Below are 27425 nucleotides of genomic sequence, written 5' to 3' on the forward strand. Positions count from 1 at the left end.
TCAATATTTCCTTTCAGAACTGAAGCACAAGAGGAAGCACCAGATATTTTCCTATTCAGAGAACCAGTGAATACATGAATAGATTCAACATATGCAGAATGTCCTCATGCTGAAAATCATATTACACAAGAGATGACACATACAAAAGTTACACCTCTTACACCCCTAACCACAATGTTAGACACAAGTGACTCAATTGTTGATTCACAAGAACTTTGTGATACAACACCAGACACAGGAGAACAAGAAGATCTAATGCAATCAGATGAAGCTCCTCCAACTGCATCATTTGATCAGAATGCAGTTCAACAACTTGATCATAGAGAAATTCAACAATATGAACAGGCAGTAGAAGAAGACCAAGATAATACATTACATAATCATGTACAGAAGAGCACACAGGCAACACCAAGTAGAGTAGCCAGACCACCAATTTGGCTCAGTGACTATGTTACTTCTATCAAGCCAAGAGCACATAGCTCATATTTCATTTCACAATATGTTGCCTATTCTCATCTCAGTTCCAGTTATCAAGATTATTTGGGTTCTTTTTTGGTGCCAACATAACCTAGATCCTTTAAGGAGGCCTTCACAGATCCTAAATGGATTCAAGCAATGTAATAAGAGGTGGATGCATTGGAAGGCAACGAGACTTGGGTATGGTTACTATCCAAACAGTAATCAGTATAGCAGCTTCAAGGAATTGGTTCTTGTACCAACTGGGTGTCAATAATGCTTTTCTTCAAAGAGATTTATATGAAGATGTCTATATAGACTTACCACAAGGCTTCCATAGACATGGGGAGTATAGGGTCTGTAAATTGCTGAAGTCCCTATATGAGCTCAAGCAGGCATCAAGGCAATGTAACATCAAACTAACTACTGTTCTATTGGAAGCTGGATACTGTCAAAGTCCACATGACCATTCTCTATTCACCAAGTAGAAGGGAGACTGTATTGTGATCATCATGATCTATGTGGATGATATCCTCATCATTGGGAGTACCAAGGACTTATTGATGAGGCAAAGAAGACTCTATACAATAATTTCAAAGTAAAGGATTTACATGAGCTCAAATATTTCTTGGGAATTGAAGTGCTTAAATCACAGAAAGGGGTACTACTCAATCAGAGGAAGTATGCCTTAGAGTTAGTGTCAGATGTAGGATTAAGTGGTGCAAAGACGGTCTCCACACCACTTGAAACCAACATCAAACTGACCACTGCAGAATATGACAAGCTGATAGGATATACAGATGACCCTCAATTGGAATACATAAGCAGCTATAAAAAATTGGTGGGAAAATATCACAAGGCCAGATATCTGCTTCACAGTCCATGTTCTTGGCCAAAACATGCAACAACCAAAGAGGTCTCACTAGGATGCTGCATTAAGAGTGATCAAGTATATTAAATGATGTCCTGGTTTAGGGATATTCTTATCTAAGAACTCCACAACTAACTTGACTGCATTTTGTGATGCTGACTGGGCTGCATGCCCTAACACTAGGCACTCAATCACAGGATATGCCATCAAATTAGATGACTCCTTGATATCCTGGAAGTCGAAGAAATAATATACTGTCAGTAGAAGCCAAGCAGAAGTTGAGAATCGAAGCATGGCAGCTTGTGTAGCAGAAATTGTATGACTGATTGTTCAGTCACAAGCCCTAGGAGTGTCCATTTCTAGACCGGTTTCACTTCATTATAATAGTAAAGTTGCCATCCAAATTGCTGCAAATCCCACATTTCATGAAAGGACAAAGCATATTGACATTGATTGTCATTTTGTACGTGAGAAAGTGAAGGAAGGAATGATTCAAACCACTTATCTTGCTACCTAGTCTCAGACTGCAGACCTGTTAACCAAAGGGTTGGGTGTAAGCCAACATCATCTTCTTCTTTCCAAGCTAGGGGTGCTCGATATCTTCCACCCTCGAGCTTGAGAAGGAGTATTGGAATATGAAAGCAGTTGTATAATTATTAGCCGGTAGTTAGAAGTAGTTAGCTGTTAATGAGCTGTCAATTAGCTGTTAATAGTCAGTTAACAGAGTTAGTTAAAGTCACGTGAGAAGCATGTGAGAGAGAAGAGCTACCAGCTATATAAACATGTACATGTAATCATTTCTATTTGAGCTAACATAGTTTCTTCCGTCTCATCCTTCTGTTCTCTCCACAAATTGATCTAAATCCCTAATTACAGTAGATAAATTTCACAGTTCATACAATCTGTATTTATTTATGAGCTTCTTATTTTCTTTATTGCAAACGAAGTGAACACTATTAATGAGGTAATTAATTATATTGCATGCTTCTCTCACGAATTGTTAGAGAAGATCAAGGGGAACAAAAGACATAAGTAAGATATATGTATAGAGGATACAAACCTTAGCAAGGTAGATTGCTAGCCATCCAGCAGAGCATATTACAGATGATAGCCTCATGGCCTGATCAAGATTCAAAGTAAAACAATTCAAGATAAGGCAGGATAGTGATAATACCCAGATTACTTTTATCTCGTTCGAATAAAGTATAAACATTAATTATTTTAATAATAATAACACAGAATCTAATAGAACACCTCTAATCGTGTTGAGTTTTTTTCTGGTGAACTTTCCTCTAATACAGTAGATCCAGATGGTTGGCACATGTACAACAAAAGTCTTGACGGTCTAGATTTATTTCAAATTAAATAACAACCTAACTCAAGTATAATTAGTTAATTCCTTCGTCCCAATTTGTTTGGTACAATTCGAATTTCGAGAATCAAGCTTTTCAATTTTGATCGTGCATTCGGACGTACAATCTTTAAGTTTTGTGAAATAAAATTTACATATTTAGAAAAAAGAAAAACTCGCTTGACTCTAGAAGTTCAAACTTTATCAAACTAATTGGGATAGAGGGAGTATTAGTTTCTCCATCCCAAATTACGTTGTGGTGTTTCATTGGACATGAAATATAAGGGAAAAGAAACTTTTAAAGCTTGTGGCCTAAAATAAGTTATAGATATTTGTTTGACTATAAATTATTTCATTAAGGATAAAATAAGAAGTTTATAGTTAAATTACTTGTAAATGTAAATATATGATATTCTTTTTGTGACAGACTAAAAAGGACATCACATAAATTGGAATAGAGAGGAACATTTAGGTTAAAGCAAAGCTATACAATCAACAATTAATATTGTAGTTAATCATCTAACACCCTAACAAGAGGGAAGTTCAATATGGAGTCTATGAACCCCTTCAGTACATATATTAGTACTATTGCAATACAAATTCTTAAAGCACTTACTCCTTTGCGGCCTAGAAGATCTGCAATCCGTCCCGCAGTGATTGCACCAAGCATTGCACCAATTGTTAATATTGACCCAAATACTGAATACTGCATTGACAAAACTTTAGATGAAGAAAGATAACATTTATTATATGCAAATTCACCACTTGTCTTAATTTATTTTAAAGCTTCTAAGAAACTAGAGACAGAAACACACTTTCCCTACTGCACATAGCAATCTCAAAAAGAAAGTCGGTCTGATGAAATGAAGCAGCTGCAGAAGGCGGATCTATTCAAACAAAGTACTAGCAGGTCCCAAGGAATCGACTAAACAATACGAACCCAACAGCCGAGTAAGTTTCCGAATACACTCATGCTTCAATAATAGCACCAAGAATGACATGAAATTGTATTTACCCAAAAAATGCATATAGTTGAATTTGTATATAACTTGACACAAATCGTAAAGAAAGTGGAAAAATTGAATATTGACTATAAGAAAAGATACAAACCGAGTTGAAAGAAAGATAATTTATGAACAAGCAAAATGAAATTATGTATGAAGTTAAAAAAGGATAATCTCTCAATATGAGAATGTCTCAATAATATTTGAGTTGCAGTGTATTCATAACATGGTCTTTACAGAAATAATAGACATCCCTCTTATAGTGGAGGGATCCTACTTTAAATATCATAAAAAATACATAGTAAAAAACATATGATAAATCAGCTTTTCCCTAATTTCCGCAGATTCTCTCTCTTAGTGCGGGTTTAACGGCTCTTGTCTTTTGGCTCGATCTTAATTGGACTCGTTATTGGTCGGTTTCCAGGCTTAGAGCTCGATGTGGGCTTGAGCTCGATCCGACTTGGGGCCCGGTATTGGTTCGGGCTCGGTGTTGGTTGATCTCTAGCTCTTAAGCTTGATACCATCGCTTCTCATCATAGCTCGATTTGGACTCGAGCTCGATAATGATGTCGAGCTCGGTATTTAATCGGACCCCGAAATTCGAAGCTCGTTCGTGCCTTCTTCAAATCTCACCTCGATATTATGAAGACGCTCTTCGATCCGTCTTCACCAATCGTACGAAGGTCGAAAACGGTTTTGACCATATACAGATAGTCCCCTCGTTTCTCGGGAAGGATGTGGCGAGAAACGATATGATTTCTCAACGGATCGATTTGATATACACTGACGTTTGCATCGAGCCCGACCATGACGTACGTGATAGCTGTCCTGTCGGTTTAGTTTACCAAGGCATTAAATGCGTGTCAGGCGGTGGTCGGCCACTGCTGATATTGAACCGTCGTTGCTCAATCTATAAATAGCGCCTTTTTTTTTTTACCATTTACCACTTTTACGTCTCCAACTTCCAAAATTTTCTAAGCTCTTTCTCGTATGTTCTGGGTTCATCTTTAAGTCTGTGATTTTTCTGCAAATACCTTTCTTCTGTGATTTTCACTGCAAAATCTTTCTTCAAAACACCACATCTTTGTCATCTCCTTCTATTTTCCATCTCTAAATCAAAAATGGCGAAAACAACTAAAATCGTTCCTCAAAAAGAAAAAGCTGCTTCTTCACAGTCTGCCGTCGACAAAACACCGGTGGAGCCATGGCCTGAGGAGTGTGTTCCCGGGGCGTGTGTTCATACCTCCGATTTTAAGATTGACAAAGGCTCGTCGGTTCCCGGTCGATGCGAGCCAGTATCGAGGTATATGTGCTCGATAACCGAGGGGCATCTCGAACAGATAAGAAGAGATTATGACTGGGAGAACAAAGAAGTGGTAATCCCGGCTCCCGAGGAAGATATTACTACCCATGTGAAAGGGTTTTTAAGTGTGTATACCTACCCTTTCACGTTATGCCCCTTCGACCCTATTGTCGACAATTTTTGCCGTCAATACCGAATAACCTAGGCCAAATCCATCCTTCTTTTTGGCAGATTATTATTCTGATCCGCTTCTTTGTGAACAAAATCGAGGGGATGCCTTTCACCCTCGACCATCTTATTAGATTGTACAGCTAACCGCCTCTTTCGAGGTGGGATAATAGAACTCCAGCGCCGGGCTACCAAGGTGCTATTCTCGAGCATCGATGAGGACAAGGATCGAGACTGGATGGGCTGGTTTGTTTGAGTGAAGACTTCAGACCTAATTCCGGCCGAGAAGATGCCATTTCCCGAGGAATAGTACATGAAGCGTAAGTATACTTCTTCTGTTATCTCCTGTTGTTTTGCCCCTTCATTTCTTTCTCACCGATATCCCCTTTTATGATGCAGCGGTTCCTTGGATGCCTGGTGCAATTCCTAACCTTAAGAGCTGGGTACAAAATCATGTGATGCAGCGCTCGTGGCGTGATTTATCAAAGGGTCGATGGGAGGCCAAAAATCATGGTAAGCTTTTTTCTCAAGTCTTTGATAGTCCGACCGAAATGTTTTTCATATGATGCCAAATTGTGTTATGTGTAGGCCTGGGAAAAGATGCGGTTTTGAGGCCCCCGTCTGGTGAGGAAGAGACGCCGGACCTGGTCCCAAAACCGTCGAAGGACCATAAGAGGAAAAGGGCCTCTACTTCCGAGGATCCACAACCTAAGACAAGGGCGGATCGTAAGCCGAGGAAGAATACCATCCTTTTGACCGAAGAGTCAGTTCGGTGTCTAAGGGATGGAGAAGAAGAAGAAAATGACGGCTCTATTCTGGTAGCCCGAGCGAAGAAAACCATCGATGCCCCAAAGGCAGCTGGATCGATGGTGGTTTATGAAGCTCCGCCTCGAACTGGGGGAATATCGGAGAAAGATTCTGGAAGAGTCCCCGAATCGTTAGGGGTAGAGGATGCCTCTCACCTAAGTCAACAAATGGTGGGTATATCTGAAAGGTCTGGCCCTGAATATCTCTGAACCGAAGAGAACTCCCCAAGCGACTCGCTTGGGGCAACAGTAATCAGAGATTCGCCTACTCTCCCCGCTTTTTTCGAAGGGGCGATTCGGGAAGCCCAAGCTTTGGGGACCCTCGAGGTAGGCCGAATTCACAAAGGAGAGAATTCACAAAGTCAACTTCTAATTCTAACCTATAAATATATGTTATAACTCATTTTCCAAGAGAGAGTAGCAGGCTATCAGATAACACATTAACATCTAAACGAGAGGGAGAATAAGATAGAACTTGACAACAAACGAGAAGTTGTTAGGTCTTGATGACTAATAATAACTTTAGAGAATTCGTGATAACATATATTAGCCAGCCATAATTAACAGGATTCATGATCTAGATTATCCTTTAATTATTGCAAGTCGCTACTTAGTAATTAGTCTCCAATAATAACAATCAACCTTTGCTCTATTTTGATTTTAGGTTAATATAGCAAAAATTGTGATTGTGATTCTTGCTTTCTATGGTTTGACGCTTAAGAGTACTTTCAATAGTTATAATTTAACTAGCCTCATTTCCTAATGGATCAAATTTAGATTCTATACGGTATAATAGTGGGACAAATTTAGCGGAGGTCATGCATTATTCGTTAATCCGTTGTATGACCACTTGAGAATCTTATTCTTGTTAGTTTAATATTATAAGCATACTTTACATACTAGTTTAACATTATAGCCTCATAAATATTGTTTTAATGGTTGAACTACTTTAGTCATACACTGTGATTATGCACACTAATTTGCATATGTATTTCTCATTGCCCGTATAAAATGGTATTGGAGATACATTGATTTGTCTCTGGACTATTGAGGGTATGTTAATTCATATTTGGTTGTCTGTTGCAAGTATGTGGATTCATATCCGATTTGAGGTATCAATTAAGGCATGTAGACTCATGTCTTGTCACGTATGGATATAGATCTGTCCATCATAAGTCATTATTACCTAATTACCGGAGGCAGCCTGTGTGTAGGTTTGATATATGATACCATCAATTTATGAGTAAATATTGAATCTTTACTATATTTATTGATTCTTGATATATGTTTCATGTATTCCTATTAATGATGTACTTATGCATATTTTATTTATGCATTGTCTATGCCCATTGACTAAGTTAACTCATAAGGATGTACAGTCTAGATGGTCTAATGAGTGAAAGGAAAGCTTTCAGAAGCTCAAGACTGCATTGATTGTCACACCAATTTTGACTCTACCAACGGGTTCTAGAGTAACACAGTGTATTTAAAAGCTACTCGTATTGGGCTTCGGTGTCTGTTGATGCATGATAGTAGGGAGATTGTGTATGCTTCATGAAAGTTGAAAAATTACAAGAAGAATTATCCTACGTGCGATAAGGAGTGGATCGACGATTGTATTTGCACTTAAGATTTAGAGGCCTTGAGACATTACATATTGTTTGAGCTGCTCAAATATTATGACATCACTAAAATTTATCATTCGGGAAAGGCTAATACTATAGCGGATGCTTTAAGTGGGAAGTTTGAGAGTACATGCAGCTTGATATAATGACTCAACCAATTGTTTTGAGTTCTAGTATCATATTCTGTGATTTGAGACCTTGAAGTAGGTTTATAAGATATTTTATGACTTGCGAGTATGGATGATTTGAATTCCAAAGGTTTCGGGAAGGATTTGGAATACTACCTTACTGTTTGATTATGGTTAAAGATTAAATTAGCAACCTTACCCTTAAGTTTAATATATGCGCTTGAATTCATGGTTTGAAACTTCAAGCAAGTCTATATGATATTTTTAGACTTCTACGTATGTTTGGATTAGGATTCAAGGGGCTCGAGAGTATTTTAGCAATATTATATGGAAGTTGAAACTTTAAGGATTCTTAAGTTTGACTTGAGTTGTCATTTTGGATTGTACCACTTCACTTCATGTTTTGAGCCTTTGGATAAGTTTGTAATTTGAGAGAGGTTCTTGCATGAAAACTAACAAAAAACTTGCACCAGATGTGCTGATCAATGGTGCTCACATCGAGCATGCAATACATTCGCCTTCAAACCTATAATTTTGCACTTTCTATAAATAATCCCATTTCATACCTTAATTTTATTTTATCATTTTGAGAGTTAGCGAGTTTGGATTGAGGTAATTTTTAAAGCGATTTTCACCGAAGAATATAGGGTAAGTGATACCCACTCATATCTATGATGATAATAATAATATGAATATATCTTCGAATTTGCCTTAGAATCATGGAAACAAAAGGTGTAAAAGAGGGTTTTTGACTTGAAGAAAAATATTACTTTTGATAATTTGAATATTAATTTTGACACAGATTGAGAATCTAATTACTTGTTTAGTCTTGTGAGATTGTGGGTCAACGAGATTTGACTCTTGTTTCAAGATTTGACCATGTGGGGGGTGGGTTGACTTTTGTCATACGGCTATCCTTTGCAACAGAATTGAGTCCTATGACTCGGATTGACTTCATGGAGAATTCTTTTAGTTACAGGCTCTTTTGATCGATTTGGAGCAAGAAAAGTCAAATTTTAAAAAATAAAGCTAGTCTACAGACGAGGTAAGTTGAAACTCTGACTTCAATGAGGAAATTTTTTCCAACTTATCTTGGTTACATTTTGCTATGATTTGGGGGTAACATATATACAAGGCGACGAGAGTCCGTGTGGATGTCATGTGATTCCATGCTTGGTGTAATGATCCGGTCCCGTTCCCCCATTTATTGCTTATTCTGTGACTTGCCGGGGTGGTTGATTTGGTTCTGGGGATGTTTTAGAATGAGTTGGAACACTTAGTCCCAAGGTTGGAAGTCTAAGTTGGAAGAGTTGACAGGATATTAATTTATATGTAAATGAATCTGGAGTAGAGTTTTGAGGGTTTCAATAGCTTCGTATGGTGATTTTGGACTTAGGAGTGTGTCCAGATGTTGAGTTGGAGGTCCGTAGGTGATTATGGCTTGATTTGGTGAAAGTTGAAATTTGGAGAGTTGAGAAGTTTGACCGAGAGTTGACTTTGTTGTTACCGAACTTAGATTTTGCTTCCGGTAGTTGGAATAGGTCCGTTGTGTCGAGTATGAATTATGTGCAAAATTTGAGGTCAATCAGAATTGGGTTGATAGGTTTCAATATCGATTGTAGAAGTTTAAAATTCATTAGTTTCATTAGGCTTGAATTGGGTGCGATTCATGTTTTTGTTATTGTTTGATATGATTTGAGGCTTTGACTAAGTTTGTATCATATTTTAGAACTTGGTGGTATATTTGATTGAGGTCCCAGGGGCCTCGGGTGAATTTCAGATGGTTAACGGGTTGGAATTTGGACTTAGAAGATTGCTGAAGAGTTTCAGGTCTGGTGCGATCACACTTACGAAGTATTTGGTCGTAGGTGCGCGATCGCAGAAGCGTGTTTGGCATCGCAGGTGCGGATTTTTGTTGGGCTGAGGGGATGAGCAGGCGCGAGTTCTTGGCCGATCGCAGACGCGGGATGTGGAGCGCATGTGCGAAGTGGTGAGTGGCAGGAGTTTTCGCAGAAGCGGAGCCCAGGTCGCAGGTGCGACTCCGCAGAAGTGGAGCCCGGTCCTCCAAAGCAAAGGCATGGGCCTTCATGGAAACCGCATAAGCAGAGTCTTGGCCGCACCTGCGGAGCCGCAGAAGAGGTTAAGTGAACCGCAGGTGCGAGATGCCTGGCAGATTTATAAGATCGAGGGTTTGAGTTATTTTCTCATTTTTGGACTTTGCAAGCTCGGTTGGAGGCGTGTTTTGAGAGGGGTTCCACTAGAATTCAAGAGGTAAGCAACTTTTGGTCATTTTTATTTATTAATATTGAATATCCATTTAATTTTCCACCTAGATTATGTGTTTTTAAGGTGGAATTTGGTGAATTTTTTACTAGGGACTAGAGAGTAAGATTTGGGGATCTGAGTGACGATTTGATGTTGGAATTGGGTAATTTTGGTATGGTTTGGCTCGTTATTGAATGGGTATTTGGATTTTATTAATTTTGTTGAATTTCGAGACGTAGGTTTGTAGTTGACTTTTGGGTTGACTTTTTGACTTTTGTTAAAGAACCTAGCTTTATCATATGGACTTGATTCCTATAGCTTGTGTTGATTGTATTAAGTTGCTTATAGCAAGATTCGGGTCGTTCGGAGGGCGATTCGCGAGGCAAGGGCTTGTTGGAGTAGAGATTTGTGCGGTTTGAGGTAAGTAACACTTCTAAACTTGGTTCTGAGGGTATGAATCCCTAAAATATGTGTTATGTGATTAGTATTGAGGTGACGCACATGCTAGGTGACGGGCGTGTGGGCGTGCACCATAGTAATTATGACTCGGTTGATTCCGTAGAACTGTGTAGTCATCTAATCTTGTTATTATTCATGTATTCACAATGTGTTAGAGAAATTGAGATGTGATTCATGTTAGCAATCATGTTTAGGCTATATGCTGGTACTGTTGGGACCCACATAGGTCGTTTTGTTGTTGAACTATTTGCTTAATTTACAATTATGTACTCAGTCACATCTATCATTTGCATATCATATCTCAGTCTCTATTACCATTTATTGTTATATCATATTATCATTGTTGGGCTGATTGTCATGAGATTTGTGAGCCCGAGAGACTTGAGAGATTGATGACTGAGTGAGGTCGAGGGCCTAATTTTGATTGATATTATAGAACGGGCTGCACACATCGGTCTGCACGCCACATCAGGCCAGATTGACTTATATTAGCGCTTGGGCAGGATCTGCCCCTCCGGAGTCTGACATACCAATAGTGAGCGCAGACACGATGACATATAAATATATACACATGCTTAGGTGAGGGACTTATGAGCGAGGCACCCACACAGTGCTGAGTGATTTTGTGTGTGTGTATGTGTGTGATGAAACTGTGTTGCATTACAGTTGACATGCATACTTGACATGTAGATATTGAGATGAGACATTCCTCATATTAGTAATACTTGGCATATTTTATCCGTGTTGAGTTCAAACTATTAAATACTTGAAAGCATGTCTACATTTTTTAACTGTCTACAAACTGATAATGAGGCTTTTCTCTGGGTTATTATTGTCATTTTCCTGTCATATCTACGTTGTTACTATCTAGATTTGGAATGTACCTTTCTGAGCTCGTCACTTCTTTCATCCCTATGTTAGTCTTGTTACTTATTAAGTACATAGGGTTAATTGTACTCATACTACATTGTGCACTTCGTGTGCAGATCCAGGTACTTTTGGGCACCACAATCGCTAGATTTGGAGCTTCATCAATTTGGAGACTATTGAGGTAGCTGCCTTGGCGTCCGCAGACCTCGACTCTCCTTCTTTTCAGTTCATTAGCATTGTTATATCTTTCTAAACAACTGTTTTAGCAGTTAGACTGTATTGTAATTTAGATGCTCATGGGCGTTGTGAAATATTCATGATATAATCCTTTAACAATTCGATTTATGACCTGGGCTCAATTCTTTCTTTTAACTTATACCGGAATCTTCCACGGCTGTATGTGCTGCATGTATAAAACTCCAACTCTTAAGTGCGTCCATAACGTAACTAACTTCGGATCATTGATTGAATAATTCCTTTCGTTCCTTCTCAACTTTCTTTAAACGTAGGCTTTTACATTTCCTGGTCTTTCTTCCCCCTTTCGTGTGCATACTTAGCTTATCTTAGTGCCCACGCATATTGGAATTCCATACAACTGATATGATCTTGGATATCACTTTTGATTTTACTTCCCGTTCATTAGCCACGGTAGGTGCCATTTTCTTATGGAGTGCATACAATGTTGTTGTGAGACTGTTGTTATAAGACCATTCCCTCCTTAGGTCACTGAGCTTAGGTTGAAGTCTTCTTCCTTACTTCCTCAACTAGTCTTTCATTGTAGTATTTAGGAGTACCCTCTGACTCTTGTAAAGCTGTGAGCTTATTACATCGTATACCTGATAGAATATTTGATGTTCGTACTCACATATAATTATCCTTAGTTACTTTCCTCCACGCTCATGTGCTCGTACGGTATCTTCTGAACTGAAGTTTTGATTGTTTTCCTAGTGGGACTCTCTTTTATTTCCATAACACTCATACGGTATCTTTAACTACCCCAAATCTTATCTGAATATTTCTCAAGGTCACGATGTCATATCTGCGAGACTGAATTCCCCATGTTGGGGTTTAATCTGTTTATCTTGCACGATCTATTGATTTGTCTGTATCCTATTATCTAGCCATAACTAGGCTCTTCCTGAATCAACTACTAACTAATCGTTGGCCCATTCTCATATCAATATTCCGCGTAATCTTTCTTGGGTTATTTCTGTTGCATTAACATACGTCTCGCACTGGCTCCTTATTTATCAATAACATCTCGGGAAGAAACCCTTACTTCCTCTCCTTGACGTCGTGCTTGCATAATATTCTAGAATCGTAGCATATTTGTAGCATTGGGTAAGTGCAAGTTCACTCCTTTTTCATTTTTATCGCATTCTTCCTTTACCATTCCATAATTACTAGAACCACTTAATTCTGACTTAATGCCACATCACTCCATATTCCCCCCTTTAGGGGAGCACTAAGAGTTGAAGCCATGACGATCTACTTATAGATGTTTTACCTTTTCCTCTTTGGCATTTTTTCACATCATCGATGACCCTTACTTGCATTGCGGTAATCCTTCTGTACCAAGGATAACAAAATTCCTTGCTCACGAGGGAGGCACCTAGTATAACTGGCACATACAGTCCCTTAAGCTTAACTTTGCTCACATTGCTTGCTTTAGGGAAGCGTCTTCCTGAACAACCATTCTCTGAATTTCTCATGAATCTTCTTTTGTTGTCCATTCTATTATCGCAGGAACGAAATCTGAAACTCTCATGATGCCGACTATTATCCAATCACTCAGTCCCTAATTCATGTTTAGTCTATCTTGTTCACGAGCCCATACTGATTCCTATTATTCTCGGGTCTAACTTTTCCTTCTGGTAGTTGCGTTGGAGTCACGAACTTATATCTCGAAGTGAGGATATGACTTTATGGCTAAACTCTTTTGTTGTCTTAAGGCCTGTCACCTCTCGTCTCTTCCTTCACTTGACTATAGATTCTGTAATACTGTCATCTTTTGATCTACCGTTGTCATCCATGTATCATATCTTACTCTTAATGCTTCATTAGCTCTCTTCTTATTTCCTGCTAACATTTCTGTCTATCACTTTATTCTGAAAACTTCAACAAGATATTCTTTTGCTGTTAGCTCCCCTTTGCTCCCTCCACTAGCCCTTCGGGTTGCCTAGCATTATCTCTATACTAGGGACGGGAGCCATACTAAGATAATATTTATTCCTTCCAGGATTTCAGTGCCTGTCCTTGGACATTCTAGTATTCATATCTAGCTATACTATCCTAGAGTGCACCATCTGGGTATCTCACAAGGAGACCTGTTAGCACATTTGCAATATCCTTCAGAAATGTCAACTAACGCAAACAATCAATTCACCATTTTGGGTTACTCTAATCCCAGCCGGATTCTGATATCCCGTCCTTTTCTTAATCTACACATGTTAGCCCCCAATAAGGTATAACTAAGATGGGTGTGGCCAATTACACATACCTCTGTTACTGTTGAGGGTAACTCACAATGCTTATATTTTTCTGCCGGAACTGTAATATTGATAATCTTCCTTAACTGGGTGCCTCGTACCCTTCTTCATCTTACTTCTTTTACTTGCTGAAACTTGTGTCTCCTTCCTTATTCCTTTTTACCGTGAGAGCGGATTGGCATTCTTGCCTTAAGGATCCTTATCAAGAAGCTTACACATCTTAGTATACACATGATTTGCTGAATACCTCATATTTATCCATCATAAGCATGATGCAAAAATCGAGTTCCTCTGACTCAACTCTTCCACAGCTATATCTCTTACCATCATAGGCATCGTCGTATTATGAATAAGATAGAGTTAGGAAATTGAGTTCTTACAATTGAGCTCTATGACACGATCTAGAGTAAGAAGAAAGAGTGACAGTCCTAAATGCCTTGTAGCCTCCTGCTTATAAGTGTGGTGCACAACACACCCATAAACAAGACTCACGGCTTGTAGACTCCCTAGGATAGAACTGCTCTGATACCACTTTTGTCACGACCCAAACCCATGGGCCGCGACGGGCACTCGGTACCTTACTCAACCGAGTACTAACGTAACGTATCTTTCTTATTACATCATCATATATACGTGACATACGGGCCTAATAGGCCAACATCATCATTTATAAACTCAAAACATAGGCCGACAAGGCCGTACAATCTTTCACGTACACGACATATTTCTACAAGCCTCTAAGAGTACATAATTTTCATAAAGGTTGGGACAGAGCCCCGCCATACCAAACCATACACATCTTAATCATACTGACAAAACAAGCAACTCCGGAGCAAATGGAGTGCACTAATATCTTCTGCTGAGCTGATCGCCTACTTGGAGGACTCTCGACCTGTCTATCGAGACCTGTGGGCATGAAATGCAGCGTCCCCAGGCAAAAGCGACGTCAATACAAATAATGTACCGAGTATGTAAGGAATGAAAGTCAGTAAATAATAGACATGAGAGAAAAATAGAGTAAAAGACTCGACATGTACGTGTGTATAGCTCTGTGACTCATTTCATTTTTATAATGTCATGCATATGCATATAAATATCATACCATGCATAGGTATATGCGTTCATAGCTTCATCAAGCCTTTGAGGGTATCCCATCATATCATTTCAGCCATTGTAGGCAAATCATCAATGTATACCAACTGATCAGGTGGTGGTGCATGTATAACGCCATAACCTTTTCCCATATTCCATATACATATAATTTACATATATACGCGTATATAACGCCATCTGGTCATGGGCCAATGTATATGTATAAATGCATGAAATGCATAAGAAATACGTTAATAATATTTTCTCGGAATGTCATAAAAATAATATGCCTTAAGAAATACGTTAATAAGATTTTCTCGGAATGTCATAAAAATAATATGCATGTCGGATAAAGTTTATCAAATACGTATTTTTCTGAGACCCATGAACAGAAGATATAATAATAATTCACATGGGGAATCAAGAATATAGACACCCCTAATATTTCTATGAATAGAGTCAATTATGGAAATTGTGCATTTGCTCATTTCTTTCGTGTCGTATAGATCATGCCAAAAGGAAAGAAGAGATAGCCTTAACATAACTGGAGTAGGGAAAAATCCGTATGATATTCTTAGAAAGGGTTGCACCGTACTCTTTTAGAATCGCAAAATTTTACGTTGCTACGGTGCTTAAGAAATCTCGTTGGAATTGTTTTGTTTCAAGATTAATGTCCGTTCTTGTTGGAGTGAGATTAACTTTCATTCTTGCAAATGATTGAGCTTATGAAGAAATCTATAAACTTACCTTGATTATTTAAAGGCTAATGAAGCCCAAGATGCCAAACTTTTAATATACCCATGTAAGTGTCCTGTGTATGATATTTAAGATAGCCACCTTCCATTTTAAGTTGTGAGTCACTTGGTTTGCATGGGGGCTGCCACCTTATTCTCTTTAATGCTTATCCAATATATCCCCAATTAATTAGGTAATATTCCATTACCCAATAATTAATCAATTACCCACATAATTAAGAATTATCTCAACTTACTTAAAATACTACTCACTTTTAACATATCTTATACACCTTATTATCATATCCATGTGGTACCTTGTATGGTACTAGTCCATAAATACCGAGTATTTTAGCTCCGGCCGAATTTTACCTTAACATGTCAAACTTGACGAAACTCATTTTCTTTCACTCGATTACCTTCTCACCTTTACGGATTTACTTATCACTGGTTTGAAGTAGCATAATACTTATAATCCCAAAATAATCTCATTCCCGAACTTACGTCGATTACCTTACGACGAAACTTTAACGTACAAAAATGCGGGATATAACATCTCATTCCCGAGCTTTTATCAATTTACTTATAGCGTACTTTCACGTACGAATATATGGGGTATAACAATTTAAACTTAAAAGATTGCTGAAGAGTTTCAGGTCTGGGGCGATCGCACCTGCGAAGGATTTGGTCGCAGGTGCGCGATCGCAGAAGCGTGTTTGGCATCACAGGTGCGGATTTTTGTTGGGCTGAGGGGATGCGCAGGTGTGAGGTCTTAGCTGCATTTGCGAGATCGCATCCGCGGGATGTGGAGCGCATGTGCGAAGTGGCGAGGGGGAGGAGTTTCCGCAGAAGCGCAGCCCAGGTCACAGGTGCGACTTCGTAGAAGCGGTTAAGTGAACCGCATGTGCGAGATGCCTGGAAAATTCATAAGGTCGACGGTTTGAGTTATTTTCTCATTTTTGGACTTTGCGAGCTCGGTTGGAGGCAATGTTTGAGAGAGGTTCCGCTAGAATTCAAGAGCTCTAACCAACTTTTGGTCGTTTTTATCTATTAATATTGAATTTTCCACCTCGATTATGTGTTTTTAAGGTGGAATTTGGGGAATTTTGGACTAGGGATTGCATAGTAAGATTTGGGGATCTGAGTGATGATTTGATGTCAGAATTGGGTAATTTTGGTATGGTTGGACTCGTTATTGAATGGGTGTTCGGATTTTATAAATTTTCTTGGATTCTGAGTAATTGTAACTCGGTTGATTTCGTGGAACTGTGTAGTCATCTAATCTTGTTGTTATTTATGTATTCTCAATATGTTAGAAAAATTGAGCCGTGATTTATGGTAGCAATCATGTTTAGGCAATATGTTGGTACTCTTGAGACCCACAAAGGTCGTTTTGTTGTTGAACTATTTACTTAATTTGCAATTATGTACTCGGTCACATCTACCATTTGCATATCATATCTCAGTCTTCATTGTCATTTATTGTTATATCATATTATCATTGTTGGGCTGATTGTCATGAGATTTGTGAGCCCAAGAGACTAGAGAGATTGATGATTGAGTTAAGCCGAGTGCCTGATTTGTGAGTGATATTTATGGGATCGGGCTGCATGCTGCAACATGCTTTATTAATTTGTGCCATGATTGGCTTATATGAGCGTTTGGGCAGGATCCGTCTCTCCAGAGTCTGACATACCAGCAGTGAGCACATATACCTACCGAGTGTGAGTGACGAGTGATTGGGAGTACTGAGTGACTAAGAGTGCTAAGTGATTGGGAGTACTGAGTGATTGAGCGTGATGTGAGGTTGAATACTCTGAGAGTATGTATATGACTTTATCACTGTGTTGCATTACAATTGACATGCATATATTGACATGTAGATATCGAGATGTGGCATACCTCATATTAGTCATACTTGACATATTTTATCCGTGTTGAGTTCGAACTGTTAAATACTTGAAAGCATGTCTACATTTCTGAACTGTCTACAAACTGATTCTGAGGTTTTTCACTGGGTTATTATTGTTATTTTCCTGTCATATCTGAGTTTTTATTATCTGGATTTGGATTGTACCTTTCTGAGCTCGTCACTGCTTTCAACCCAAGGTTAGTCTTGTTACTTATTGAGTACATTGGGTCAGTTATACTCATATTACACTCTGCACTTCGTGTACAAATCCAGGTACCTTTGGGCACGACGATTGCTAGATTTGGAGCTTCATCCGTTTGGAGACTATTGAGGTAGCTGCCTTGGCGTCCGTAGACCTCGATTCTCCTTCTTTTCAGTTCATTAGCACTGTTCTATCTTTCTAGACAGTTGTTTTAGCAGTTAGACTGTATTGTCATTTAGATGCTCATGTACTCAATGACACCCGAATTTTGGAAATATTGTATTTGAGTCGCAGTATTTCTTATCGACTATTTATGAGAGTTATTACTGTTAAACCTGTTTTATCTTATTTTCAATTTAAAAATATGTGGTTATTTGTGGTTGTCGGCTTACCTAGTACTATGATAGGCGCCATCACGACATATTGAGTTTTTGATCGTGACACTTGGGTAGAAGTATAATCTTCATATGCTTTACTTGTGGTATGACTATTTGTGCATCTGTACATACTTGTATCATGTTATATGCATCTTTCCTATGTTAGTTTAACATGATAGGATATTAATATCATGACTAGTTATTGTATGACTACATGAGCATCTTATTCATACTAGTATAATATTATGAGCATCATTCATATACTAGTTTAATTTATGGATTTTATGTACCTGTTTTACATGATAGAATTGCTTAGTCATATACTAATTCTTATATGTACCTTGTTAGCAGTTAATGATTTTGAGCATAAAGGTAGAACCTTTAAATCTGTGCTAAATGATCCTTTATGAATATTCATGCATTTTTACATGTTTTATTCATGAATATCGTATATATATGCTTTTGATGCATTCTTAGACATCCATAGGACTAGCTTGAGAAGTATCAGTTTGATTTAAAGGTTGGGTCATTATCATACATCTCAGATACTAGGCTCTTGGTGATGCATTTCATATAAATTCTACTTGATGCATATCTTTATATATGCTATTTGAATGCATTGATATGCATGGGAATTGCTTAATTGAGATAGGATGCATCACTTCATATCCTCTATTTGTCCATATCATTATACATTTTGATTGTGATTATCTTGTTATGCTTCTTCTATACACTCCCTCTTTTGTTGTGATGTATATGAATTGCACATATTTATTAAAATGAGTACATTTTTGATAAACCCTCGCCACTACTTCATTGGGAGAAAAGTTAGAGATACTTAAAATATTGGGATCGGTTTACTCATACTACACTTTTACACCCTGTGTGAAGATATTGAAGCTGAGTTGTTATGGAGTTCGAGAGCGGACATTGAAGATATATCAATATTCTAGTTAGTAGCTGTCATTTGTTCATGGTAGTCTAGAATCTTATATTTCTGTTTATATATGTTCAGATAGATCATGAATTTTTTTTATATCAATATTGTAAATCTACTCTTAGTTTCTCATAACTTGTGATATCTACTCTTAGTGTGTATTTAATTTTTGCATTTTTCCTTTATCATTTATATGATATCTTCTATTCTGGTTATGTCTGAGCAGGTTGATTCGTCTAGAGAACTGAGTTAGGTGTCATAATGACTTGGTGGAATTTGGGTCGTGACACTAGTCTTATCTTTCAGCTGAGGAGCGGTCTCTAGCCATGGATGGTTAGGCCATAGCTAACAAATTTTTGAGAATGTTTCCGAGCCTAACAAAGTTCTTGCTTGTATTATTTGCCAATTGTATTTAGTAGATCACATTAAAGCTTATCAATACAAGAACACTCATTTTCTTTCACTTAGAGACACGGTGCAATGAGGCGGTGCTACTACTATTACCATTGGTGAAGACGGGGTAATACGACTCAAAGGAAAATTTGTGTGCTTACTAGTGACGTAGGATATAGAAGGAAATTGTTGGCTATGTTTTCACAATGTTTGAATTGCCAAGTATGAGCATAAAAAATCTAGAGGTTTGACTCAGAATATGAATATCCCCGAGTAGAAGTCGAAGCGTATTACTATGGACTATGTGGTATGATTGCCACATACCTTGAGAAAGTTTAACTCAGTCTGGGTCATTATTGATATGTTGACTAAGTTCGCGCACTTCCTACCGATTTAGACTACCTACTCTTTTATGAAGCTTGTACATATTTACATCCAAAAGATAGTAAAGCTGTACATGGTGCCTATTTTTATCATTTCTGATTGAGAGACACAGTTCACAACTTGTTTTTAGTTGTCTATGTAGTGAGATTTAGGTGCATAGGTTATGCTTGCACTACTTTTCATCCACAGACTAATTGTCAGTTAGAGCACACTATTCAGTTCTTTGAGGACATATTGAGAGTATATGACATTGACTTTGGAGGTCATTGGGATGAGTTTTTTCTGGAGCAGAGTTTGCCTAAAATAATACTTACTAGTCTCAGTATTTAGATGACGCCATATGGGTCTTTATATGGTAGGTGGTATCGTTCTCCCATTGTATAGTTTGAGCTCGATGAGGCCAAACTTTTGGGTATAAATTTGGTACATCAAGCCTTGGAAATGGTCAAGGTGATATAGGAGTGGCTTCACACAGCTCATAGTTGCCAAAAGAGTTATGCGGATGGAAAGGTTCATGACTTAGAGTACATAGAGGGTGAAAAAGTACTTCTGAAGGTTTTCCGGTGTGATGCATTTTGGCAAGAAGGTCAAATTAAGTCTGGAATTCATTGGTCGTTCGACATTTTGCACCAAATCATGGATGTAGGTTATAGACTTGCTTTGTCATTGGGGGTACATCCGCTATTTTATTTATCCATGCTTTCTTGATGTAATTAGGACAAGTCATACATCTTTAAGTCTCACACGGTATAGTTAAACAAAAACTTGACTTGAGGGGAGAAGCTATTGGCTATTATTGATAGGCAGATTTGAGAGCTAAAATAAAAAAAGATCGCCTCGGTAAAAGTGCTTTAGAAAAATAATGGGACTAGGTGGCTACTTGGAAGATTAAGAGTGACATGCGTGATAGATAACTGCACTTGTTTGACAATCCATGTATATTTCTAAACTCGTTCAAGGATAAATATTTTTAAGAGGGGGAGAATATAATAACTCTCCTCTTATTTTGAGCTTTAGTGTCCTATTTCATGTTTTGAGACTTCTCATAGGTTCATATAATATTTTGGAATTATTGGTAGGTTTGGTTTGGCAATTGAGGGACTCTGGGGCATTTCGGTAAATTCAAAATTATGTTGGCAGTTGAATATTTTTCTAATTTATTTGTACACCGCGATTGCAAATCTAGGATCGCGATCACAAATGGGTGTTGGTCAAGGCTTCTCCGCACTCATGGAGGTGGGCTCACGATCGAGTAGGGTTAAAGAGAGGTCAGAGGTATAGGTCATTTAATCTCCACGAATGTGAAGGACTTATACGCCATGATTACGCAATTCTAGGAGCGGCTAAATCACAATCTTGAGGCTAGTTCCGTCATTACATAGAAGGCCCACTTGGCGTATAAAATGTTGAGTTTCAGGATTTATTTTGTTCCACTGCCATTTTGGGACATTTTGAGCTCAGCTTTGAACAATTTATAGCAAGGTTTTCACCTACACATTAGTTGTAATTGTTCTAAAAATCGATTTGAGTTTATATTCTAATTCTCCAATCATTTTTTAACTAAAATATGAAATTTGAAAGTGGACTTAGGGAATTTTTGGACTATGACCTAGAACCACCTAAATTGAGATTTAAACATTTAAATAGGCCTAGCAGAAATCTAAGCATAGATTTAAACTCGTGAGGTTCTGGATAATCCGAATTTGACATTTATTTCGGGGTTTAACTATGTGAGCTTAGAGTTGACTTTGACCTTGGCCGATTTTTCAAATTATGAAATTTAGTTTAATCATGTTGAGTAATCTTTTGAGTAGATTAGAATCATTTGGTGGATTTGGGCAAGGAAAGGGCATTCTTGAAGGCTAGAGCTTACTTGGTCGAGGTAAGTTAAGGCTTTGACCTCTATAATTCATTTTAATTGATATTTTTTTCACATATACTATGTATATGGGGTACCATATATAAGACGACAAGTATATATACGGATACCGAAGTTATATGTTAGGGATATCATATTATATCTTGTATGCATTATCTGTTAAACTTGTTATATGACTAGTTGAGCATCTTATTCTTGTTAGTATAATAAACATTCTTCACATTCTAGTTTAACATTATAGCCTCCATACAGAGGCAGAGCCAGAATTTTAAGTGTATGGGTTCAGAATTTTAAGACATGACCGTGACCTCAAGTTAATATACACAATTATAACACTAAGAAACGAGTACTAATATTTAATATATATTTAAAAAGTAACGACCAGTTAACACAATATATGACTATAAATATTATCGTTATAATTGCACTTGACGACTTGTCATGTTTTGAAAAATAAAAAATGATACATCATTAGGTAGGTCTTTAAGTTTCAACATTTTCTTCTTTGTATAAAAAAAATAAACAATCATTCAAAATATTGTCATCAATGCAAAACTTCATAAAAGCAAAAGTTCTTTTTACCATTGCAGTAGCCAAAGAAAATATCAAATTTAAGCAAATAAACAAGTCTCCATATCTCGTGAATATTTGTTCTAAAAGTTCATTGAATAATGAATACTAGATGCATAGAAAAGCTTTTCTACTTTCCTTTTTTTCTTTTTGCTAATATATGAAGATTATCATATGATGCAAAGTTTCCTCACCAGCTTAATGCCCAAATCCTTTTCTAGCCTGAACAAATATTGATATGAAAAATAATTTTTTTTATTTTTAAAAAATTATTTTGTAGTCAACCATTACAAATTGAATATCTCACTTTAATTTGATTTTGCACAATAAAATAAATAAAAATAAAAGAGGTGAAGAATTTAAATCGCTTAGTGTTTGTTAATAAAACTTTTGAAGCCATATATAAATATTATAAAAATTTATAAGAAATGGAAATGAACAAAATATATGGTCCACCCTCCAATTAATACACAAATCATATTCACGTGGCAAAACTGAGAAAAATTAAGAGATCGGTCTAAGATTTTAGGGGATGCTGACAAATACAAATATAAAAAGTCGAAATGAAAAATTCAGCCTTTGGAATCAAAAATTTTAAAATCAAGTAACATTTACTTAAAAAATCAAAAGATAAAAGAAAGGCAAACAAATAAAAGAAGATGGAATAGCATGTATGGACTTTGAAAAAAAATATGACTAGTTGGTACTTTTGATTTTGATTTTAAGTAATGATAAAAACTTTAAAAACCTTAACTCTTTCCCTCGCTTTTCTTTTGATTTTGATTGGGGAATAACTCTATCAAAGAAGTGAAAGACGGGTTGTTTTTGGAGCTTTTGTCTTTTTCTTTTTTACCTTAGTAATAAGTTTGTGGGTTTTTTCAAAAAAAAAAAAAGAAGAGGAAACGTAGTTAAAATGAGTTAAAATTGCTCTGCTACTCGGCAGTATCGAAAAAAAAACGTGGTCCGTATGAGTTGCCTCCGAACGCAGAACTCTTACCCCTGAATCCAAAGCCTTTTTGTTACTTGGTTCGTTGTTGTATATTTATATCCTTTCAATAAATTTTTCAATGCAAATACAGGGTTCGAGAAAAAGACACTGGGTTCGCCCGAACCCACATTCACTATTGTAGCTCCGCCCCTGCCTCCATGGATACCGATTTCCACAATTGAACTATTTTAATCATACACTGTAATTCTCATTGCTTGTATGAGATGATATTAGAGATATGTGAACACATATCTGGGTTGTTAAGGATATGTGAGATCATATCTGGTTAGCCATTGGGGGTATGTGGATTCATATTTGATTTATGTATCAGTTAGGGCTTGTGGACTAACATTCCCGTTGCGTATTGATCTAGACCTATCCCTCACGAGTCACTGTTACCCGATTACCACGGGTACTGTATGCCCAAGTTTGATACGTAATACCGTTGTTTTTTATGTCACGGTTGAATTTTTATACTGTTCAATGATTCTTTATAATGTTTCATGCATTTCTACTAATGCTATACTTGTGCATATTTTACATATGTGTTGTTTATGCATTTAGACTGTTAGTAATGTTAATATTAACTACACAAGTTTATGAAAGTAAGTATTTTCGATACAATCACCTTATTGAGCACAGTCTATGATACTTATTGAGTACTGACCCGTACTCAGGCTATACTTCTGCACTGTTTGTATATAAAGACCAGAGAGTGCTAGTGCTACTAGGGAGCGAGCTTTGGTAATTTCCAGTGGTGTGCTTCTTGCTTTCATTCACACTATCCTATTTATTTTGTTTATGTTAGAGAGTTTTGTGTATTTGAGGTAGTTGTACTTTCTTACTTTTAGCCATCATGGCTTGGATAAATTGGGTCCTGACATATGTTCGATCGGAAGAAGGCAAAGACTGGGAGGATTGGACAATTACATATTAACTTGTTGGTAGTCTCATATACTTAACATTGACCGAACAAGATATTGCCTTTCACATCTGAAGTACGCATTAGTAGGTTTATGCAGAAATCAAAGACGTTAAGAGTACTAATTAAGGTATGTGAAAGGAACCATTGACTAGGGAATTGTTTATTGTAAATGAAAATAATTGAATATTGTGAATTATGTTGGTAACTATGATATTCGAACATCACCACATGATATTAATATATCAGGGTACAACAAAATAGATTCAATTGTTTCACTTTAAATGATAAAAAAACACGAACAATGGCAGCAGAAGAACTCACGAGGGACTTGCATCGACCAATGGAGGATATTGTGGCTACATATATATGTTGGCCAAAAATCATGTCTTTCCCATCGGGATTACTTTTTTCGAGAAAAGTTCTTTATTGGTGAAGCCAATTAAAATGGACGAGCAAGTAACGATCATACTTACAAAGACAACATGAAATTTATCATATTACGAGAATATAATCTCTTGGATTGGTTGTGAGCATGAATAGAGTTGGTGATGAGGGGAGTGTTAAACTAAATCATCACCAACTTTACTTATTGTTCAAATAATTCTAGAGAAGTCAAAGAATAACTCCAGAATGAGAATTCTAGAGTAATATTGTAGAAAAATTTGGTAGCAATATTCAAGAAGAGAGTAGCAAATACCCTTTTATAGAGGAGATCATTTGAGTTGTGAGACCAAGCAAAAAGAGAGTTGCTAGATGTGAGTGAAAGAAAACATTGAATGTAAAAGATTTGCAAGATGGAGGCTTAGTTTGCAAAGGTAAACTTTAAGATGCATATGAGCAAACCAATAACAGGTTATATCTGGAATATACGTCAAATATATAATAATGCAAAGTAAGTTTTATTCTTCGATTTATTTCCTGTTGCACCTTAGAATAATAAACAAGCCCTAAATGTAATGCATATATCCTTAGATGTTTGTAACTCCAATTAACCGGTAGTCCGTCTGAATGTAAAGCCATGACATGAGTAAACATTTCCAAGTTAACTTATAGATGGGAACAACCCGACCCGCTTATCATTTGTTTATTTACTAGTTTTAGGGTACGCGCTTTGCGTGTGTACCTCATCTCAATAGTATGTTTAAAATATTTATATAAATGTTATATTAAAATTATATTTGAGTTATAAAATAAAATTTTACATAATTCAAATAAGAAAAGAATTTATACGATATATTTAATATTAAAAATTTATATATAGTTCAAATAAGTAAGGATTTAATACACAAAATTTAATTAATTAAAAACTTTAAAATATTAGAAAAAAATTAAATGATGATTTTGGGAAAATGATGATATCGAGTATACAATTACTGATTCGCGTGCTATTTATAGTTCCATTTATTATTCTAATGAAGTTCAAAATTAAATGGTGACGATTTTGGACTTTCATTTTTAGTATCTACGTTATTGGAGTTATATTTTCTTATTTATTTTGGAATTAATTAATAGAATATACTTGATTTACATAAATTAAATAATAAGGATGTAATAATAATATCATTGTCTCCTCTAATGTTGGATACTATATCGTTTGAACTTGATGTGCAATAGTTAAGTGTGTTTTTATTAATGAATTATTTCTAGGATTTGATATTGAATTAAGAGACTTATAATAGCGGGTAATGGAAAAAATTTATTAGAATATGTTTATTTTTTTTTGTACATAAATGTTATGGAATGAGTGCTTCTTTTTAAGGTTAAAAGGTCGTTCAATTTTATATAAGGGTTTGATCAATCAATTTCGCGTGAATTTGAATAGATTCTTTCAATATATATTTTAAAAAATATTATTAGTTATATGGCCTAATATTAAATCCTAAAATTATGGATATTTGTTACTTCATATGCTTTTATCACAATTTCTCCAGATTTATCAACTAACACAAATAACTTAATATAATAAAAACTACATTTAGTCATTCGTTGGAATAAATGGAGAAAGGTAAAACTTTGTTGGTGAATTTTGTATTTAGGTGAATTGCCACCCGATTTGGTAGGATTATTGGAAGCATACTTGGGTGTCGTAGGCTTTAAGATTTTTTCCATTCATATAGACGTTGAACTTTCTTTTTTGGGAATAAAAGTGGCAAATTTATAAATGATCTCAAACTCCTAAATATTACTCCGTAGTTTATTTATAAAAGGAGATTTAGTGCATTTTGGTATCATTTTAAATAAGGAATGATCAAATAATCAAAATTTTAGTTAATTTTAAAGTTCTAAAAATTAGGAAAATAACTAATTTACTGGTTTATCCAATATGAAATATACTTTTCAAGGGTTAAAAAGGCGAATGATATTTCGTCAAGGGCCTTTGTGAATTTAATATAATATAGATAAGCGAGAAATCCATTAGCTAGCTAGGGAGATGGGAAACCTGAGAATACGAGAGGTTAAGTTCATCCATTATAGAAAACTGTGTTGGCGATGAATATCCAACCTGCAATAAGGCCAACATCACAAAGAAAAAATTATACAACAGAAAACTTAAGGAGATAATAAATAAAAAAGAGTACCACCGCAGGGAAACAAATAAAAAGAGTATACTATATGATTTAAAATTGTATCTGAACTTACACACGTTCCAAATGCATAGGAGCCACAAACAGCCACAGCAGTGCTCAAATAAACCATAACTAACTCCTCTTTATGAGCTGTTTGATCAGCATCATGTTTCACTATGAGAGGCTTCTCTGTATCTCCATTGCCATTTTCCTGATATTTAGAAGCCATTTTGTATTTGCTCAACTTTTCCCTTTTTGTTTTTGGGGTTTAATCGACCAGCTTATAAAATAATTTCTCTAATTTTTGCTACTTTTTCTACGCCCAAGAATGTGCCATACAATTTTCACAAATATCATGAAGAAGAATAGAAAAATGATGATGTTAAAGCATGATGCAGCACATGGTCAGGAATCCAAATCTCTTTTCTTTTCTTTAATGAAGAAACTCAAAATCTATATATTGAGAGAGGGTTAGATGAAAATAAAATTAAATAGAGGTCTATAGAGTTCCAATTTAACAATGCCGAGTCACCAGCAAATTCTCAGCTCGTCCTCTCAAATCCGATTTAGCTGCATCAATTTATAGCCAATAGATTTTCTATTTACCCAAAGACTCATTCAATTTGCAAACTAATGATTCCAAGAATTTCGATAACATTTTATTGCTATC

At 36.5% G+C, this 27425-nt stretch overlaps 1 protein-coding gene across 7 annotated transcripts in view; it reads right to left on the bottom strand.

Annotated features, from left to right (window-relative positions):
* Positions 1 to 27176, bottom strand: part of LOC107817836 (sugar transporter ERD6-like 8) — a 100191-nt gene extending 73015 nt beyond the window's left edge. For 2 of the 7 annotated variants that reach the window (XM_075247280.1, XM_075247281.1), the window contains exons 1-4: positions 26829 to 27175; positions 26629 to 26691; positions 3295 to 3384; positions 2388 to 2447 (exon numbers count right to left, since the gene is read on the bottom strand). In XM_075247280.1, coding sequence (XP_075103381.1) covers positions 2388 to 2447; positions 3295 to 3384; positions 26629 to 26691; positions 26829 to 26984 — 369 coding nt within the window. In that variant the 5' untranslated portion in view covers positions 26985 to 27175. Of the gene's footprint in view, positions 1 to 2387; positions 2448 to 3294; positions 3399 to 3493; positions 3911 to 26628; positions 26692 to 26828 lie in introns of those variants that run through there. The other 5 variants (XM_075247282.1, XM_075247279.1, XM_075247285.1 and 2 more) reach the window with 5 other exon arrangements.
* Positions 27177 to 27425: the final 249 nt, after the last annotated feature.

Source organism: Nicotiana tabacum, chromosome 24 (assembly GCF_000715075.1).
Source record: "Nicotiana tabacum cultivar K326 chromosome 24, ASM71507v2, whole genome shotgun sequence".
NCBI classification, from domain to species: domain Eukaryota; kingdom Viridiplantae; phylum Streptophyta; class Magnoliopsida; order Solanales; family Solanaceae; genus Nicotiana; species Nicotiana tabacum.